Here is a 20,098-nt window from a genome sequence, read left to right as displayed (position 1 = left end):
CAATCTTCTAAAGAATGAAAGAGTAATAACTAAGTTATAGGAAGAGAAATACATGAAATCACAAATCTCTTGAAATAAGCAAGTATGCAGAACAGCAAATTGCAACAAATGAAATGAACTCCCCTTGATAATAAGAGATTATTATTATCCCTTAAGACTGAAAAACAATGCATTTAGGAAGAAATCACCTCTTTTTAATGATCCAAGAAATCAATTTAAATATAATGCTTGCTTTCTGCTAATGAATTTGGTTCACAGCTGAATGTTTTTGGGGCCATTTTAGCATTCCTTAAGAATATGATATACCCCCATGTAGTCCAATATTCCATGTATCACCGAAAGCAAAAAGATAGTCAAGACAAAACAGAAAATAACTGTTATCTAGTTGTTCAAAATGTGTCCGACTTTCCTGTTGTTGCTGGCAGAAAGATACAGGATTGAAGCACAAGGATAAAATAAAACAATCAAATGCATGAAAACAACAAGGAAAAATGCTGGAACTCTATCTTCCCAGAAATCAGCAGGAGTCAGGACCACTAAACGTCTTTATTCTAGATCTTTACCGTCGCCTCCAACACCAGGTCACGAGTGCAAGTGAGCGTGAGTTCCACCACCCAAGTTTCTCTTACTCCTCCCACACAAGTTACTTCCCCCTCTTTGTCCCACCAATCAAGTCAGCACAGAACAGTTGGGGAGGGTCAACCTTCAAACAAGTTAATAGGGAACCGTCCAATTGGCAATTAGTCTCACGTGCTTCATTATCCAAGTGCATTGCTCAGTTCTAGCCCTTTACAGAAAAAAATCAGGAAGATATTTGCAAAAGTCCTGTCTGTTGTATAGAGATGTCACTTTAGCTCCTCGTTAAGTAGAAAGACTATGGTGGAAACTGGTTAAATTGGGAAGGGAATAGGAGGGGACTGAGACATGAATTCAAATCTGGACAGTAAGTGACCCTGGGCAAGTCACTTAAGCTCTGCTTACCGCAGTTTCTTTGATTGAAAAAGGGAGGTAATAACAGCACATACTTCCCAGAGTCGTTGGAGCATTTGTAAGATACTAAGCACAGTGCCTATATAAAATAGGACACACATACCACACACAATTTTTGGTAATGATGGTGATGACAATGATATAATAAACCAAAGTCCTGGCACTTTACCAAGGTCTCTGGATCTCAGTTTCCTCATCTATAAAATGAGGAGATTGATCCAGAAGAAACTATCACATTTTTCCAGTTCTCACATTCTATGATTCTATGAGATTAATTAGAAGAGAATGAGAAAATAGAAAGCATGAATGGCTCAGAGAAATTGACTACACACATCTTAGAATATAAGGAACATGTAAATTATCCTTCCTACTCCATTGAAAAGCAAAACAAAATAATTAAAAAAAAAAAAAGCTCTCCAATTGCACTAGACAACCTGACTCATCCATCTAAAAATCACTGGTTAATCCTCAATTTCTCTGTATTTCAGCTTAACATTAAACACGATAAGGTAAATGGAAGGAATAGGAGGTGGTTGGGAAGGAGGGGAGGTTATTGTTGTTAAAATCACTGACAACATGTGAACAGAGAAGGATTTTCTTTCAGCAACCACAGTGAATATTTATTATCATCTAGCCCCAGGTCTGAAAAATCTTCCAATGAGCCACTCTAGTACATAATAAAACCATCATCCTGCAGATATCCTGAGAACAGTTACCAGCATTCAGTTCAGCTCGAGGGCTGTCACTAAAATGAGAACTAGGAAGGGTCACTGTTAAACTATTTATCAGTTTAATACTAAATGAAATGAAAAGATATAGCAAAATCTGAGTTCGGGTTTTCAAGGCTCCAGATCCTGCACTGGGTCACTTAGCTGCCTACATACTTCATATGTAAATATGGGCAGCTCATTTCACTTGTCTGTACTTCAATTTCCTCATCTATAAAATAAGAGAATTGGACAACACGATCCATAAATTTTCTTCCATTTCTAACCACATGATAAAGAAAGGAACACTTTCTCATGAAGATGAGTCAAATGAGACCAAATAAAGAACAGAACACTCCAATGATTACTGATGGGGAAAGAGGACATCTTAATTGTTGCTAAGAAAAGTCATCAGACTTAAAGGCAGTAAATGTGGTTATTTTAGTGAGGGTCATGAATTCAGTCCCTGCTTCAAGATTCTGCATTCAGTTCATCCTCCAATTAGCTGTCAAACTGATCTTCCTACAACACTGCCACCCAGCCAATCACTAAACTCCACTGACTCTCTATGACCTCCAGAATCAAAAAGAAATTTAGCTTTTAAAGTCTTTTATAACCTTCCTATGTTTTCAATCTCTCCTTATCCTATACTTCTCTCTATCTGTTCTGCTCTCCTTACTGTTCCTCACACAAGACATTTCATCTTCCAAGGCCCCAACTTCTCACTGGCTAACAGCATGGAATATCTTCCCTCCTTACTACTATTTCACAGAATATTGTTTCTTCTCAGACTCAGATCCAGCATTATCTCCTACACCCCATTTCTTAATTTCTTTTCCCTAAGTGTTAAAGCCCTTTCCTCCTAAACTTTGTACATCCCATCATGACACTAGGCATGGAATAATACTAAAAGGGGAAGCAAGAAAGTAGGGGGAAAAAAAAAAACCCAGGAAGACAAAAGAGCAGATGCAATGGCTTTAGAAATTACCTTTTTGCACAGAAAAAGGTATTAAGACAGAATATATAAAGAGAGCTCTAAAAAATTAAATGAATTTGGCAGCAGTTTGGGTGTAGGAGAACAGAGAGCCTGAAATAGCATTAAGATTGCCCTTTTGGAAGACGAAGAGTTTAACTGAGTTTAATCCACAATAAAAGGGAGAAGAAAGAGCTTGAGATTTGGAAAGAAAGATAGGGGACCTAGTCTCTATTATGCAGAGTTTAAACAGAGAGAGATGGAGAAAAATAGACTACACCCAAGTGGGAGGGAGATTCAGGAAATATTCCAAAACTCTGACCTCAACTTTGGTTTTGTGCAGTTAAGACATAGGAGAATATATCTGCATGGCAAGCTATAACACCAAATTCATTAAGTGTAGATCGCACAGTGAATGGAGTGTTAGGCTTGGAGTCTCAAAAGTCTTGAGTTCAAATCCAGTATCAGACACTTGCTAGCTGCATGACCCTGAAAAAGTCAATGTTCCCCCAAGGAAAGGCTGGTAAGGGCCAGGCTAGCTTCTTTCATCTGTCCCTAAGCAACCTATTCTATCTGTGCTACCACAAGGCACCTGCCACTGTTTAATGCCAGCCCAATCTCTCGTCAGGGATGTGGAGAATTTCCATTGCAAAGACAGGAATTCCACCTTCTCTCGTGCCTGTTCTTTTTTGGGAGGGAGGAGGACCAGGAAATTGGGGTTAAGTGACTTGCCCAGGGTCACACAGCTAGGAAGTGTTAAGTCCTCCACTTCAGGGCTGGTGCAGTATCCACTGCATCAACTAGCTACCAGCTCTGTGCCTGTTCTTTGAATATAGAAAAGAGGTGCAATAATATATATCCTCATACCTGGTCACATCTTTCAAATCCCAGTAACTCAGAACTCCAGTGGATTATTATGCCTATTTCATGCCCTCCAGCAATGGATTCCTCATTCCCATCTCCCTCAACACTTCCACCCTAAGTTTCAATGTAACTCCACCCAGCCCTTTCATAGTAGCCTCTGAAATGCAGATTCCACAGGCAACAAACTTTCCTACATCTAAAATCTTCTCTTCTATTCCTTCTTTCTACTAGCTCTTATTGAAACTTGTCTTCCCCTCCATGACATAACCACCTTGGCCACCCTTTACAGCACTGGCTGCACTTTAACTTTCTCCTCAACTAACGGGTCAGGGTACCAGGAGTTGGAATATTCTCACCTCTCTCCATCACTCAATAACTTCTCTTTCTTTGGGGTTCATGATATCGCCCAGTCAAAATCTTCATAGCTGTTATCTACACAAACCCCCAAGTCACTCTCTCTCCTTCCTTAATGGCTCATAATTTTTTTCTCCTCCTCAATTCCTGCCCCCTGATACTAGGGGACTTCAATATAATACTTATTCTCTCTCAAATATCCTAACCACTCAGTTCTTTACCCTACTCACTAGCCAAGAGCTACAAATCTATCCTCTTAATCACACCCAAAGATGGCCAATACCCTTGACCTTGCCATCACCCAGAAATATAACACCTCTGTTTTTAAAGAATTCTGAACTCCCTATATATAATCATATCTACACTTAATTGTAGCCTACTTAAAGGAAAAGGAAAAAAAGAATAAAGTAAAAAGTGCACAGCAGAGAATAGAAAACCTACAAGGAAGCAACAAAAACATGGACAATTCTAAATACAACATGAAGCATTTATTATATAGGCTTTCTTGAAATGAAAATTTATTGCTTTGTATTTTGAATCCTCTCTTACGTTCTGTTAAGCACATGGCAATTTTTTTTCTTTTCCTATTTTGTATTTAAGTTTAAAATAAATAGATAAATAAAAAGAAAAAATGAAAGAAAGAAATCCTTTTATCCAGTCAAAATGTATTAGTTTTTCACCTCTCTTTCTGCTTTTCCTTACAAAATCCTTTTCTTTATCTGAATCAGGACATCTGGTAGCTTGATCCTTCAATTCTCAACCTGGCCATTGCCCCATCACTACCCCTTTCTTTCTTCTTCCCATCTTGATCCCTTAAGGAACCAATTCAACACTACACTGTCCTCTTCTCAGGAATCCTTATCTCTTTTATCACTGATTGAACCCGACCAAAAGTCAATTTGGATTACTTCCATCATTTGTCATCTTGACTTCTACAGATGTACTCCTGAAATAATGTGGAGAAAAATGATATAAATGTTCTGAGTCTACTATAAATTTATGCTACATAATTAATCTAGGTCCTCACTGCTGCTAGGTAATTATTATATATCCCTATTAATTTATTATTCCACTCTACACAGTGGCTTTTTAAAATCTTTTCATCACTCCTCAAACCTCCTATGATTTTCCTTCTCTCCACTCTCTCAGATAAGAATCTTGTTTCACATTTTACTGAAAAAATTGAGACCATCTGCCATAAGCTCATTCTTCTCCCCTTGTCCTCACCTCCTATGATTCAGGTGCCTTTTACCACTCTTTCCTCTTTCACTCCTGTCTCACATGATGAAGTGACCTTACTCCTTAGCAAGATATAACATTTTAAAACAATTCATTGGTAAACACATAATTTTACCATTTATTAAAGATGAAAGCAAATTTGCATACAGATTCACACAGCTAGTAAGGATCTGTGGTTGAATTTCAATCCATGAAAATAATGTTGGTGATTCCAAGCCCAGTGCTCTTTCAGTGCACCATCTAGCTGCTCTCTAGTTCTGTTGTTTACTGATTGATTGACTTAATCCATCTAAGCCCCAGTTCCCTTATCTATAAAAAGTACATAATAATAGCAAACATCTCCCAGAGTTGCAGTGAGAACAAAATGAGATAATATTTGTAAAGCACTTTGCAAACCTTAAAATGTATTCAAATGCTAGCAATTATTATTATTATTAGTAGTAGTCTCCTTAGTGCCTAGTATATAATAGGTTAAATAAATGTGTGGATTAATGAAAAGCAAAATGACAGAAGAAGCAAGATCTATATAAGATTCCTATCTATATAATCAGTGCTCAAGTAACCTGGAACACTACCTGGTCAGTCATGAGAAATACAGAAGTATCAAGAAGTTCTGTCTGTGGTGATTGAGGATGAATAAAAAATATCACACTTTAGCTATCCACCTCCAAAGAAAGACTTAATGGGCTCTGAATGCAAATTGAAGCATACTTTTTAAAAATTTTATTATTCTTGATTTTTTTTGAATTGCATTTTCTTTTGCAACATGGCTAATTTGAAAATGTTTTGTATAACATGTATAATCTATATTAAAACTGCTAACCTTCCAGTCCTCTTTGTAGTAGCCAGAAATTGGAAACTGAGTGGATGCCCATCAATTGGAGAATGGCTGAATAAATTGTGGGATATGAATATTATGGAATATTATTGTGTTGTAAGAAATGACCAGCAGGATGACTTCAGAAAGGCCTGGAGAGACTTACATGATGAACTGATGCTGAATGAAATGAGCAGAACTAGGAGATCATTATATATTTCAACAACAATACCATATGATGATCAATTCTGATGGACGTGGCCCTCCTCAACAATGAGATGAATCAAATCAGTTCCAATGGAGATGTACTAATAGCCCTTAGTAATGAGGAAATGTGTTTTACCCCCAAGTACAAATAAATCAGTGGAAAAGTAAGAGGCTTTATAATTTTATGGTTTTATTGAATTTTAGGCTAACTCTATTATTCATTTTCACCTCTGATTTGAAATGGCATGAAATGAATAATAGAGTTAGCCTAAAATTCAATAAAACTATAAAATTATAAAAGCCTCTTACTTTTCCACTAATTTATTTGTACTTGGAGGTAAACATTTACCTGGCAAAGGTTTATTTCTAAGCAAGCTGTTAATAAGATGGAGCAAAACTATATTTTCAACCTTACAACTTTTCAATTACAAAGACCTACAACTATACCAATATAAAAAAATCTTGGACTAGGTATATTAAAATTAAAATTAGAAACTTATTTCATTGTTAACTCACAGATTTCTTTCCAAAAGCATAACAATAATAAAATCATGATGGTTTACCTTGGATCCATGAAGATACTGGGGCTGTGCATTAGGTTGCTTATCCCTCTGAAATTCCTGAGAAAATGGTAACACTGTCCGAACAAATCTAAAAGAAAAAAAATTTACAAAAAAAAATGTTATTAAGTAAAAATATTTGAGCTGAGAAGCTTTAAAATTCAGATTTTTTTTTTCATTAATTAATTGTCACATAACCACTAAAAAACAAATGCTGTAGCAATAACAGCTTACACTGTATGTTTTCAGGTTTGTAAAATGGTTTACACAAAATATCTCATTATTCTCTATTATCTAATTTGGGCTCAGGAAGAGATATTTAGGTAAATGGAATCATCTAGTTAACTATATCTATATATAAAGATCAGAACCAAGACTTTTTGACCCCAGAAGTCATAATTTCTGTCTCTGTCTGTCTCTCTTTCCCTCCTTCATTCCCTTTCTTCCTTTTCCCCTCTCACCCTCCTTCACTCATAGCATAGTGGATAGAATGCCAGATGTAAAATCAAGAAAACTCATTGTTCAAATCTGGCCTCAGACACTGACTAGCTTGTGATCTTGGGCAAATCATTTAACCCTGTTTGCCTCAGTTTTCTCATCTGTAAAATGAACTGGAAAAGGAAATGGTAAACTACTCTAGTGTCTTTGACAAGAAAACCCCAAATGGGGGTCAAAAAAAAATTGGACACAACTGAACTGAATAAACACTACAAACAAAAAAACATTGCTACGAGGATTAAAAGGCCGGAGTTCAAGTACTCCCTCTATTTCAAGTACTCCCTTTCTATTTCTAAGCTAGTCTGAATTTCCCAATTTCTTTACCTGAAAAATAAGAGAATTGGCTTAAACTATCTCAATGTTCATTTTTAGAGTTAAATCTATAATCCCGGCATTCAACTGTCAAAGATTTACAAAAAAGGACTGAACATAAAGACTATATTCAACATGATTTTGTCTTTGATGATTCACAAAATTATTTATTTTTACCATAGAACCTCAAAAATCATTATTAAGGTTTAAATTTGCTGTTATACTTCAGATAGGAAGAATACATTTACTTTAAATGGCAGTTTAGAAGTCTAAATATACAATCTTCAATAACAAGGAGTTCTGGATTTTAGAATCTTGGCAAACAAGCTTTACTCCTTTTTTTTTAAATGAATGTAAACAATTTTTGTTTACATATAATTGAGAAAAAAATTTGAAAAAAAAAAAAGAAAAAAAAATCTAACAATATATCCCTCTTACAAATGATAGGGTGACCAAGGGACAAGAATACTATCCACATTAGGAACTCCAGTTCCAGTTGTGGAGTATTGACTAGAACCAGCTATACCCAGCGAAAGAACTCTGGGAAATGAGTGTGAACCACTATATAGAATTTCCAATCCCTCCGTTTTTGTCCACTTGCATTTTTTATTTCCTTCACAGGTTAATCACATTTCCTCATTACTAAGGGCTATTAGTACATCTCCATTGGAGGTCATATGGGAAGTTAAAAAAGACTTGATTATTTGAATCCAAAACTGGATCCAATTAGGTATGTAGACTAGATTTAAATTTTAAATTCAGGTCTTCTGACTCCAAGTCCAATGCTCTAGCCTCTGACCCACCTAACTTCTTCATAATAGATATAGAAATAATATATCAAGAATAGATACATTAAAAAGTTCAGAAAGGCTCAGAAACAGTGAATTAGTTAAAGAGACAATTTTCTTAATAAAATAATTTCAAATATTCTGAGGCTCACATTAAATATTTCTAGGACCTGTGGTCTCACATCCGGATAGATATTTTCTGGATGTATGGAGATCACAAACCCTGACACACCTTTGTGAATTATTTTGGCCTCTAACAAACTACAGAACCTTTTCCGAACTTAGGCTCAGGGTAGTCCTCACATGACATACAGACACTCAAGAGCTCAATGTCATCATAATGAAGAATCAGAGTATGGCTTCAATAGAAGTGTAAGGCAAGTGGTGTTCCTCAACTATATTGTAAGAATCCCTGAAATGTCCCAAGTTTTTTATTTTTTTATTTTTATGAATGAACTTTATGCTGTTTTATTAAAAGGCCTTAAAATAATAATTTTAGAGGATATGTGACTCTAAATCAAAATCCCTTTAGTAATTAGTTTATAAAAAAGACTTTAAAGTTTTTTTCTAAAAAAAAAAAAAGCTTATATTCAAACTTCGATTTGGAATGCTCTTGTGGTATTCAAAAAAACTCTTTAATCTATTGCAACAAAATATCTCAGAACTAGCTACAGAATGCCACAGATGGTGTTTGTCATAGATACTGGAAATGCCCAACGGAAAGTATTTCTAGTAATTCCAAATGGATAATAATTGGAATAACCTTATCATAAATAAGTCACATTAAAAAAAAAGGCATTTTACATACTATCTCTTGCATCCCTGACTTATTCAGATAGTTAAGATTTGGGGGACAGAGTAGGAGAGGAGTAGCAAGGACCTCTTGCTGAAAGAAAATAAATATGAATTTATGTTAAGTCACTTAAACTTGATTAATCTCATCTACAAAAGTAAAGACATGAAACAAGATGGGGAGTTCTTGTTCTTTTTGGGGGTCCCAGAAACTTTTTGGCAGGCTAATAAAGCCTTCTCAGAGTAATGTTTTAAATGTAATTGAAAAATATGCTATATTTCAGTATATTAGTGGAATAATGATGTAATTTCTTTCCTGAGTGTATACCAGGTAAAATCTATCCATGCCCCAGGCTTAAGATCCTCTGAGCCAAATGATCTCTGGCTCCAACCCTATATGATTCAACAGTCCTAACTAAACAAAATTTCAGACTTACTGGCTATTCACCTTTAAACAATTTCAGTTATGTCAGTTCTGTAAGGTTTGTTACAATATATGCCTGCTATTTGCATGCCTCATTTTGAAGCTAAAAATAAACAAAACTGAGGAATTAGTCTCCCATAAAGAGATTGGTTAGTACAACAAATACAATGTGATTTTAAAAACATTCATGGAAAAATCCATTTGTTACAGAGATTATAATTATGTCTAAAGTCTTAAAATAGCATTGATCCCAAGTTATTCAACCTATTACTATGGAATAGGCTTTTCGACTTTTATACTGAGTAATGAAGAGAACTTGAATCCTAGCAGTAAGTAATAGCCTACCTATAAAGTTCCCTATAAAGTACTTTACCCCCATACACTACCAAACCCCTATATTGCCTCTCTGAAATGTCACCTCCCTTTCCTCCCTGACATGAGAAAGTACCATCAAATAAAATGACCCATTTAAAACTGATTACTGTAACACGTAACAAATCTGGTCAGATTAGTGAGCAGTACATGCAATCCACTAACAATTTTCCATTTAGTTTCATCCATATAATGGATTATAAAATATATGATGTTTGTCTGCATCAAGAAAGAAAGGTGGTTAGATGATAAGAATGTTAATGATCAAACTTATATATAGCCATGGCACTATCTGCTGAAGTGCTTTACAAACATTATCACATATTATCTTCACAATAATCCTGAAAGTACTTTTATCTCCATTTTACAGATGGGGAAACTGAGGCAAGCAGAGGATCTCATATACACAACTATTTATGAAGTCTGACATGAACAATTTCTGAGTCCAGGCCAGACCCTCTATATACTGTTACCTACCAAATTGCCCTAAAAAATCAGTTTGATGGGAAAGTGTGGTCAGCTGAAAAAAATGCTGGTCTGCTAGTCACCAGAAACTCTGGTTCAAATCCTGCATCTAAATCAAGAATAGAGAACTATAAACTATGGTGACTTGGCTTTCTATAGTTTATTGCACATAATTCCACAAACTCTGTTTTACTGTTAACTGGGCCATCCTGGTGCTCCTCAAACACGATGCTCCCTGTCTTACATCTCTGTTGCCTTTTCACAAGGTACCCCAAGGTAATACCCATAATACTTTCCCAGGATTGTGAGGTTAAATGCAATAATCTACACTAAGTGCTCTGTAAATCTTGAAAAGAATATGTGTGGGTACTATAGGCACACAAACATGTGAATACTTTGTATATGGATATATAATATATACCCATATTATGTGTTTGTTTATTTTCATATAATCCTGTCATTTCTACTTCTCTAGATTTTCAGGGATCTTAGATAATTATTTCTGGAATTAAAATGGTTCCATACCTAATGATATCCTGAGGATGACTCTAGGACCACTGAATATGTGTAGCTTCCTAGGAAACTAGGGGGAAAAATATATGGCTGTGTAGATTATAATGGGAAAATGACTGGGTTTGGAGACAGGGAACTTGGATTCAAATGCCAGCTCTTCTTAGAACACCTGTGTGAGACCGAGTACATCATCTGTAATTGCAAAGTCCCAGTTTCTGATTCATAAAATGAAAGGGCAGAGCTAGACTTTTCAGGTCCCTTCTAGATCTAATTCTATGACCTTATGATTTTTATTTTTTAACTGTATGGCATTTATATCTGTGTGTTTATATGTGTGTTTTATTTTTGCCTATAGCTCTTGAAATGCCCTTCTGGATGGCCCTGGGTTCAGCACAGAGCTGATTAAAACATTTGAGGGACAAAGCTATCCCAGCTGCCATCAATGCACCCAATCATGAGCAGGGGAAACATGGAAATACAGAGCTTTTTTTCTCACTAATAATTGGGAAAACATCCTTCACAATGAGGAGTGAATAAGTGGAAGAGAAAAGGAGAAATAAGAGAAGGAAAAAACATGTGTAGGTACTAGCACACCAATTTCTTTGTCAAAAAGGACATTAAAAATAGTAGCTGTAAGATTTCACTTAAAAGGAATTATAAACCTCCATGTGATTTACAGACTCTCAGCTCACATCAACATCAAAGATGATAAATTGACAATGCAAGCGATAGACATCTTGCTTTGTGCTTCATCTCAGTATTAGTGCAATGAAGTGAAAATTAAGACTCCCCCTCCCCCCAAAAAACAACAAAACAAAGCTATTCCTGAAGGCAAGCCAACTGTAGTGCTATATATAAAATTTAATTCCTACACTGTTTCAGAAGGAATGTGAGTTCAGCCAATCCCCAGCACCCAGCACAGAGCAGATGCTTGATAAATGTTTGTTGATTGATGTACTAGATATTTTATGATCTAGCTTACTTTTTGGCACATAGATCATTATGCTAAAGCTCCAAAATTAAAATTTGTTCAGGGTTTTTTATACAATCAAAAATATCTATCAGCCAGCTGATTGCACTGTTAAATCCTTAAGTTCCTGAAATTATTTTTGTGGACTGATAATAATGCCCAATTCCATCTTTATGGTGATCCAGATAAGTTTTGAGCATATTGATGATAAAGCACCCAAATGAACATCTGTAGATGAGAAATGCTTCAGAAGCCAATTAATCTTTCTAGCAATTCTATACTCATTCATCTAACTACTTTTCAGGGAAAGCATCAGTCCTTAGAAAAGTTCATAGCAAAGCAAAAAGACTTTTTGGCATATACTTGATTTGAATCATTTCAGAAGACTTTTAAAAACTAAATTCTAGCTCCTCTACATTCTAAACAGATCACAACTTATTCCTGAAGGCTCTTAACATATCAAGTCCTTCAAGGGCTGAACAGGCATACTAAAACTGACAAAAATTTGGTAAAAGCAGCTGCTTCGCTAATCCAACTGTGTTTCTCTTCTGAAGAAACTTGTGGGCTCAGCAAGAAATGAAATGATTAAAGGGAAAAGGAAATTGAGTCCAAAATTTTAAAAAGGAAAAGTTGATTTGCATTCTCTCATATTCCATCCTTTCAACCCCTTTCTATCTTCCATCTCCCTGTTGGACTATCCTGTTGAACACTGAGTAAAATGATTAATTAAGGGATAAACTAATAACTGTAGTAGAAGATTCTTCCTAAATATTTTTAAGTATATAAATCATTACCCTCCATATATGACAGGTATTTAACCATCTAGCTGGATCAAAAAATCTGTAGGACTTGATAGACAGTCAATTGATATAACAATTTCTACCAACCAATATAGAAAGTAATATCTCTGAATTTTAGCAAGGCTGGACCCTTTGAAAATGTTAAACGGGTCTATCCCCACAATCCTTATAACTTGGTAGGATCTTCCAGAGCTCTCTTTGCACCCGGGACATAACATACCACACATAGTATGTTAGGAGAAAACACAACCTTTAGAAAGCTATCAGGAGGAATGTGAACAACAATTCTGAGCTTTCTGAAATTTAACTGGCTATAACAAGACTCTTAGCTAGAAGTGAATTTTATTGAATACTACCTTCAAAATCTAATGACCTATACTTCACCTTAGTTTTAGAACTCAAAATTTAAAAAAAAAAAAAAAAAAAAAAAAAAAATTCAATTCTGGCTTCAAACACTTCTAGAGATATGGCTCTGAGCAAATCACTTAATCTGAGCAAATCACTGCTTTAGCTTTTTCATCTGTAAAATGGAGATAATAATAGCATCTACATCCCAGGATATAATGAGATAATATGTGTAAAGTGTTTTGTAAACCTTAAAATGAGATATAAATGCTAGTTATTATCATTATTATTTTAGGAAAAGGTAAAAATGATATTAGTACCAAATTGCTTTATATCAGATTTGCTCTTCAAGACACATGGGCCTTCCAAAACAGGCAAGACTTCTCCCTCCACCCCAAAGCTCTTCAATATGCACCTCTATTTGTCAAATGTCTTTGCTTCTGACAGATAATGTGGATTATTTTTAGGAGGCCACATTTGGTACAGAATTTTTATCCCCCTCCTAAAGAAAGAATTATTGAAACATATTAATTTCTCTGAATTAAAATACTATAGATAGTTTAGCACTTTTCCTACTTCAGCCGCAAAAATGACAGTTTTGTCAAGTGTTGGAAATACCCAAGTGTCTAAAGAAGAGTGGTTTTAGAAAAAGTCCACATGTATGTCAAATAAAGTAGGGAAGAAAAAACCTTTTTTTAATTCTGGGGTGAAATGACAATTGGATGCAAAACTTTGAACAGTGCTGGAGTAGGAGAAAAGCTATAGAAATCCCATAATTCCTTTAATGTCCTCAGGCATTAAGACCATCATTGAACAAAAGGGTTTGGGCCTTGAATCTATTACTCAGTGAATCTCTGAACTGAAATAGATTTAATATGTCAGAAATACATGAAACAAAATGTGTCACACAGATAGAGAAAGGAAAAGTGTGGAAGTTAGGGTCAGGAAGTTTGGAGGTCAAATCCTAGCCTAGACACTTAATATATGACCCCATTCGCTTAACCTTGGCTTCAGTTTTCTCATCTATAAAATGGGGAGAATAATAACAACATCTACCTCAGAGGGTTACCTGAAAATGAGAAAGCAAATAAAAGGCTCTTTACATACCCTGAAGGGTTATATAAGTTCTAATATTGTTATGAAAAACCAAAAAGAATGATCACATTTCTTTGATCACATGGAAAGGAAAAACTAGAAGAAAACTACTGCAATTCCTTAAAATTGACTATCCAGAGTAGATGCCCTTTATTCTCAAAGAGGACCATGACATCATGGAAATCAATAACCTGGACTAGGCTATGCAAAGTCATGAGCTTCACCTTGTCCCTCAGAACCACCTGAGTCCAATGGCAAGACACAAGTTAGAATGCCTGGAGAGGTCCTAGATGCAGAGGGAAATTTTGGCCTTTTTAAGCTAATGTCTTAAACAGGTCTCAGTGTGGTTAGGTAAAAATAGAGGGAAAGAATGGCCTTTTTTACCTATTACCTATTACTTACACATACACACATAAAAGGAAAAAACATTTAGGGGTTCTGGTCAAAACAAAAATATCACCATCAACATTCACTCTGAGCCAATCAGGTCCCAAATTGTGACAAAATGGGGTTTGTTCTGGGGCCAACTATTGGTCAATCAATGAAGGACAATCTTTAGGACTTAAAATAATAAGGGTCACTTCAAAGTCAAGAATCACTAGAAATACCTGACACTCTATTAGTGAATTCCTGGCTAATCTCATAATTTTCAAGTACCAAATTAGATAATGTAGGTAATATATGCAAACCTTCAGGTGCTATATAAAAATCACTTTTTTATTACTGTTTAGTTTGCTTAACACAATAATGATAATGCTGAAAGAAAAGCCAGGAAAAAAAAAAAAAAAACCCTAAGCAATTTGGTTATATTTTTAGTGGAAGATGAATGGATGTCAGTTGGAGAATGGTTGGGTAAATTGTGGTATAGAGGTTATGGAATATTATTGTACCTGACTATATTGTAACACATGTAAAATGTATGGGATTGCCTGTCATCGGGGGGAGGGAATAGAGGGAGGGGGGGGATAATTTGGAAAAATGAATCAAGGGATAATATTATAAAAATATATATATAATTTAAAAAAAAATATTTTGCATGAAATTTAAAGTTCTTTGAGACATTAATAGTCAAAGTCAAAAGCCAAAGAATAGGATAACCATTTGATGAGGATAACAATTATATCTTATTCTTCTACTGATCTTTTAAGATCCATGAAATTAAGGATTTTATATTTAAGGACTTATATCAGCAGAATATTCCTACCAGTACCTAGCAAGAATTTAATAAATGTTTCTTGAAAATATCAATGAATATTGTGGCACTGGGCATTGAGCAGATTATCTCTCAATAAGATTGTGAACTCTTTAAGAGCAGAAGTCATGACAGTAAATAGTTAATAGGTGCTTTATTAATTCATTAATTCATTTACTCATAGTTTGGGAAGGAGACTCTTTCAACTCTAAGATTTTATAATAATATACATTTTCATAGTTCAGTTTTATGATATTCATAGTTCAGTCTTATGATATTTATTTGTGATTTTCAGGAATTAATAGAAACCAATATATTAGAAAAGAAAAGTATTGCTGAAAATAGGGGATCCATTATCTACTACTTTTAATTCAGCCCCATCTCCCTCATGCCTTTCTGGAAAAGAGGAAATGTATACATATGCTTTTATCATCCTACCCCATAATTAAGGCTTATTTAGATCAATTAATGTAGTTTTTATTGTTAAAATCATATAGAGCTATCTGTAAAACAGAATTTGCTGTAATATCTAATTGCATTTGGGAACTAAACGATTTCCATTAGAAAATCTAACAGTGACATCTAGAGGTACCTGAAAAAGAAGCTTAGTGATGAAATTAATTGCTAATGTAAATCAAGTATTCACATACTTCCAAACCATCAATTCAGTCACACAGGCAGGTCTGTCTAGCAACAAGGAACTTAAATGTTTGGACAAATCCATAAATTAATCAAACAACAAACATTTATTAATCACCCATGCAACTAGCTGATGTGCTCGGAGTTGGGGATACAAATACCAAAGATGGAAATTATATCTACTGAAAGAGCTAGTATGGGAGAGGGATAAAGATATATATTCATTTAAATTTTAGCTGTAAAAGAGGAAATTTAGCTATGGAAACTAAATTACTATGTCTTTTTAACATGCCCAAAGATAGCTCTATAGAAAAACAAGAGAGAAGAGTACAGATATTAAATAGCTTTTCTCCCTTGTACTCCTACTTTATTCCCTATTCCCAAATAAAATTTTAAAAGCTATTACCTTAAAATAACCAGTAGATGTGCTGCCAATTTACAGAGTCAAAGAGCCACTTCTAACTAAGCAATAAACAAAGTCCTAATAAAGAGCAAGCCCAAAGTTGCAATGTAAAGGCCTTCACAAAAACAGTATTACTCTGAATTCAAGTTGTACTTAAAGGGATTCTGAGTGTTTCAGTAGGATAGAAGAGAAAAAGAAATTATCTAGAGAAGATTAAATGGGGAAGTACTAGGCGATACTGCAGGAGAAACTCCTCAGTCTTAGACAAGTATGATTTTCAAGATAATTTTTGCTGATGATTGAATATAAAAGATAGCACGATATTAGGGGAAATTCAAATCCTGCCTCTACCACTTTCTTGAGCAAGTTATTTAATATCCTTCAATCTTAGTTTCCTCAATTGTAAAATAAGAAAGTCAAATTGGGTGGTTTTTGAAATTGCTTCAAGCTCTGTAACTATGATCCTATAAATGAGTCACTTCCCTTACATTAAACAAGTAGCTTCCCCTACTTGTGTTCCAATTAGAAATCTGGCATGATTAATGTTATCAGGACATATAAAATAGACAATACCAACCTGTTGGTAGACCCATTGTAACAGTAGTTTGGGAGAAAGTCATAGTTGAGTTCCCAGAAGACATGAAGAGTAATTCTTCCATATGGCGCCGACACATTATGATTGGCTTCTCGAAACATTGCATCAAAGCTGTCCAAGGTCATGTACTTGCTCAGTAGTTTGTGGGTCATACGGTTTATTTCTACAAGACCATCCAGTTCCTGATCACAAAGAGATAAGAGAAATGAATTGAAGACAATAAAGAAGATGTAAAAGACACAACTAGAACATGACATGGCTAATGCAGAAATATATTTTGCATGGTTTCCTTTGTATAATGGGTATTATATTTCTTGCCTTCTCAATGGATTAGTAAGGAGGCAAAAGGAGGGAGGGAAAATTAGTAACTAAAAAAACTCTAAATAGACTATGGGTTGATATTAACAATAACACAAAAATAACATCTTATATTTGTAGGGGACTTTATTCAATATTTCAGCCACCATTTTTTTTTTCAAGAAGGGTACAGGAGAGAAAGGGCCAAAGCAAATGGGGTTAAATAACTTTTCCAAGATCACATAGCTACTAAATGTATTGTGTATGAGACTGGATTTGAACTCAGGTCCCCTGACTTCAGTGCTGATGTTCTATCCACTGCTCCAGATACTTGTCCTCAGCCACCATTTATTAAGACACTATCAGAAACAAAGCTCTAAAGACATATAAACAAAGAAAAAAACAGTTTCTGACCACAAGGAATTTACTTTATACTAATTTCTTAAGTGCTTAAAAATTATCTTTTGGAGCAGAGAGAGATTTCTTTGCTGTCTTTCTGCATTTGATTTTAAGGATTTTATGCCTTAATACATGGTCAATTTTTGTGTAGGTTCCATGTACCATTGAGAAAAATGTATACTTTTCTTTCTCCATTCAATTTTTTCCAAAGGTCTACCATACATAACTTTTTAAAAATTCTAATTACCTCCTTAACTTCTTTCTTATTTATTCTGTAGTTCGATTTATCTAGTTCTGAGGGAGCAAGGTTGAGATCTCCCATTCTTTAAACTCTCTTAACTTCATAAAGACAGATTTCTTAATCCTAGATATGATAGGGTAAGAAATACAGTTCTAAGATACTTCAGAAAAAAGAAGTTTTGGATCAAGTACATACAGTAGACATATGATGACAAATGAGAGTCATATCTTTAAATATAAGGCTTAAGTTTTTAATCATCAGGCTTAATTTTGATTTTCCAAATCTAAAAAATTTAACATTCCACCTAATCTGCCATGACTGGGACTTTTACCTCAAAATCCTGGTCATAGGCACTTTTAAATCCAGATATTTTAAACTACATATCGCTAGGCTTGGCACTGACAAACTACCTAAGAAAGGTATCCAATACAATGGTGGTCAGCAAACTTCAGCCTCTGCACTGAATGTCTCAAGATTTGTTTTGAAGTGATGTATAAACTAAGATTGATTTTTACATTTGCAAATATACAAATTTTTAAATATGCAGATGTAAAAACCAATTTGTAAGCCCTAGAAAGTAATGGGCATCCAAATTTGGCTAGTGGGTGAAAAGTTTACTAACTCCACTTTATAAGTTACACCAGATTTAAACATTTGCATAAATTTATCCATATCATATGGAGCTAGAAAATTCACTATTACACCAAGATTTCAAGATAGCTAGCTATCTGGAAATCATATATTATTAGGCAAATTCTGACCCTAAAATAAAATTTAGTCTGACAATATAAATAGTTTACAGCTCTAAACAACAAAAAAACCTTTAAAAGTATTTATCACTGGCCTAAGACAGCTTGCTTGTTGAATTTCTTTATCATAGAAATAATGTCTAAATCTAAATTTCTTTGACAGAAAGGACTTATACACTTACTGTTCTTTGCGTAGGACATTATTTCTGACTAAAATGCATGCAGATAGTAAGGTGGTATATGAAATGGCCAAGTCAATTATGAGCACCAACACTATTAACTTTCTGATATATATATATATATATATATATATATATATATGCATATACACCCTCATATTACATACACATACATGTCTGTACATATATTTGCATATATGGCATATATATACTTCTTAGAAAAAACAAAAAACAAAAACAACCCAAATGATCCATAACAGAAGCTCACAGTTACTTATTCAAGTGTCTTCCTTCTCTTTTGCTTACAAATGTGCCTGGCAATTGGCAGGCATTTAATAAATGTTAGCTGACTGTTAATAATTGTTAATTTTGTGATTTTAAAAAGAAACATTTTTAAAATTATATAAAAGAAGAAAAGGGAGGGGGCAGCTAGGTGGTGCAGTGGATAGAGCACCAGCCTTGAATTCAGGAGGACCAGAGTTCAAATCTGGTCTCAGACACTTAACATTTCCTAGCTGTGTGACCCTGGGCAAGTCACTTAACCCCAGCCTCAGGAAAAAAAAAAAAAAAAAGAAAAGGGGCATTCAACTGTATTACTAAAAAAAGAAGCTAGGTCAAGAGAATGAACAATGTAACCCCAAGTGACTACTATGGTACAATGGTACTTACAACTATTGAGGTTAGATCCTCACTTTCAAATCTCCCAATTGCCAACTCCATTGACTTATACACAGCTGCCGAAATACGCTGAGTAATCAGACGATTGAGGTCTATTGACCTACCAAGAAGCTGAAAGAAAAGGGAACAACTGAAGCCAATTTAAAAAAAAGATTTTCTAAATATCCTTTAAGAAACTGTTTAATAGTTTAAATTTGGTTAATACATAAGAAAGAAAATAAGTATTTGTATAAAAATATAAAATTTCATTAAGATCAAGAGAGTAAACACTTGTTTTAATTAATGTAGGTGTCATCATTGACACTTTTGTAAGAAAGGTTTTCTTCATAGAGCTAATGGAGTTTTCCACATACTAGAGTTTGGGAACCAGAAATAGCTAAATGAATGCTGTTGTTATTGTCTGTCCAAGGCCAATGATGTCTTGACTTGTGTACAAATTGGACTTATGTGAGGCCAAGTTGAACAAAGTTCCCTTCAGTGAATTTTTATACATCTTTTTCCATTTTGCCAATTCCACTTTTTAAGGAATTCTTTTCCCACTTGATCTATTCTGTTTTTTAAGAGGTGTTTTTTTTCCATTATTTTTCTGTACTTCCTTTATCAAGCTATTGACTCTTTTTCTTTGATTTTCTTGCATCACT

The 20,098-nt window shown here is 34.6% G+C and overlaps 1 protein-coding gene across 2 annotated transcripts in view; it reads right to left on the bottom strand.

Moving 5' to 3' along the window:
* CYFIP1 (cytoplasmic FMR1 interacting protein 1) overlaps positions 1 to 20,098 on the bottom strand; it is a 149,630-nt gene that overhangs the window by 37,563 nt on the left and 91,969 nt on the right. For both annotated transcript variants that reach the window (XM_074300298.1, XM_074300299.1), the window contains exons 21-23: positions 19,449 to 19,568; positions 16,897 to 17,096; positions 6,715 to 6,802 (exon numbers count right to left, since the gene is read on the bottom strand). In XM_074300298.1, coding sequence (XP_074156399.1) covers positions 6,715 to 6,802; positions 16,897 to 17,096; positions 19,449 to 19,568 — 408 coding nt within the window. The remainder of the gene's footprint in view (positions 1 to 6,714; positions 6,803 to 16,896; positions 17,097 to 19,448; positions 19,569 to 20,098) is intronic.

This window comes from Sminthopsis crassicaudata, chromosome 3 (genome assembly GCF_048593235.1).
Source record: "Sminthopsis crassicaudata isolate SCR6 chromosome 3, ASM4859323v1, whole genome shotgun sequence".
NCBI classification, from domain to species: domain Eukaryota; kingdom Metazoa; phylum Chordata; class Mammalia; order Dasyuromorphia; family Dasyuridae; genus Sminthopsis; species Sminthopsis crassicaudata.
The sequence above is the reverse complement of the archived record's forward strand: the minus strand, read 5'-3'. Positions and strand labels throughout refer to the sequence as shown.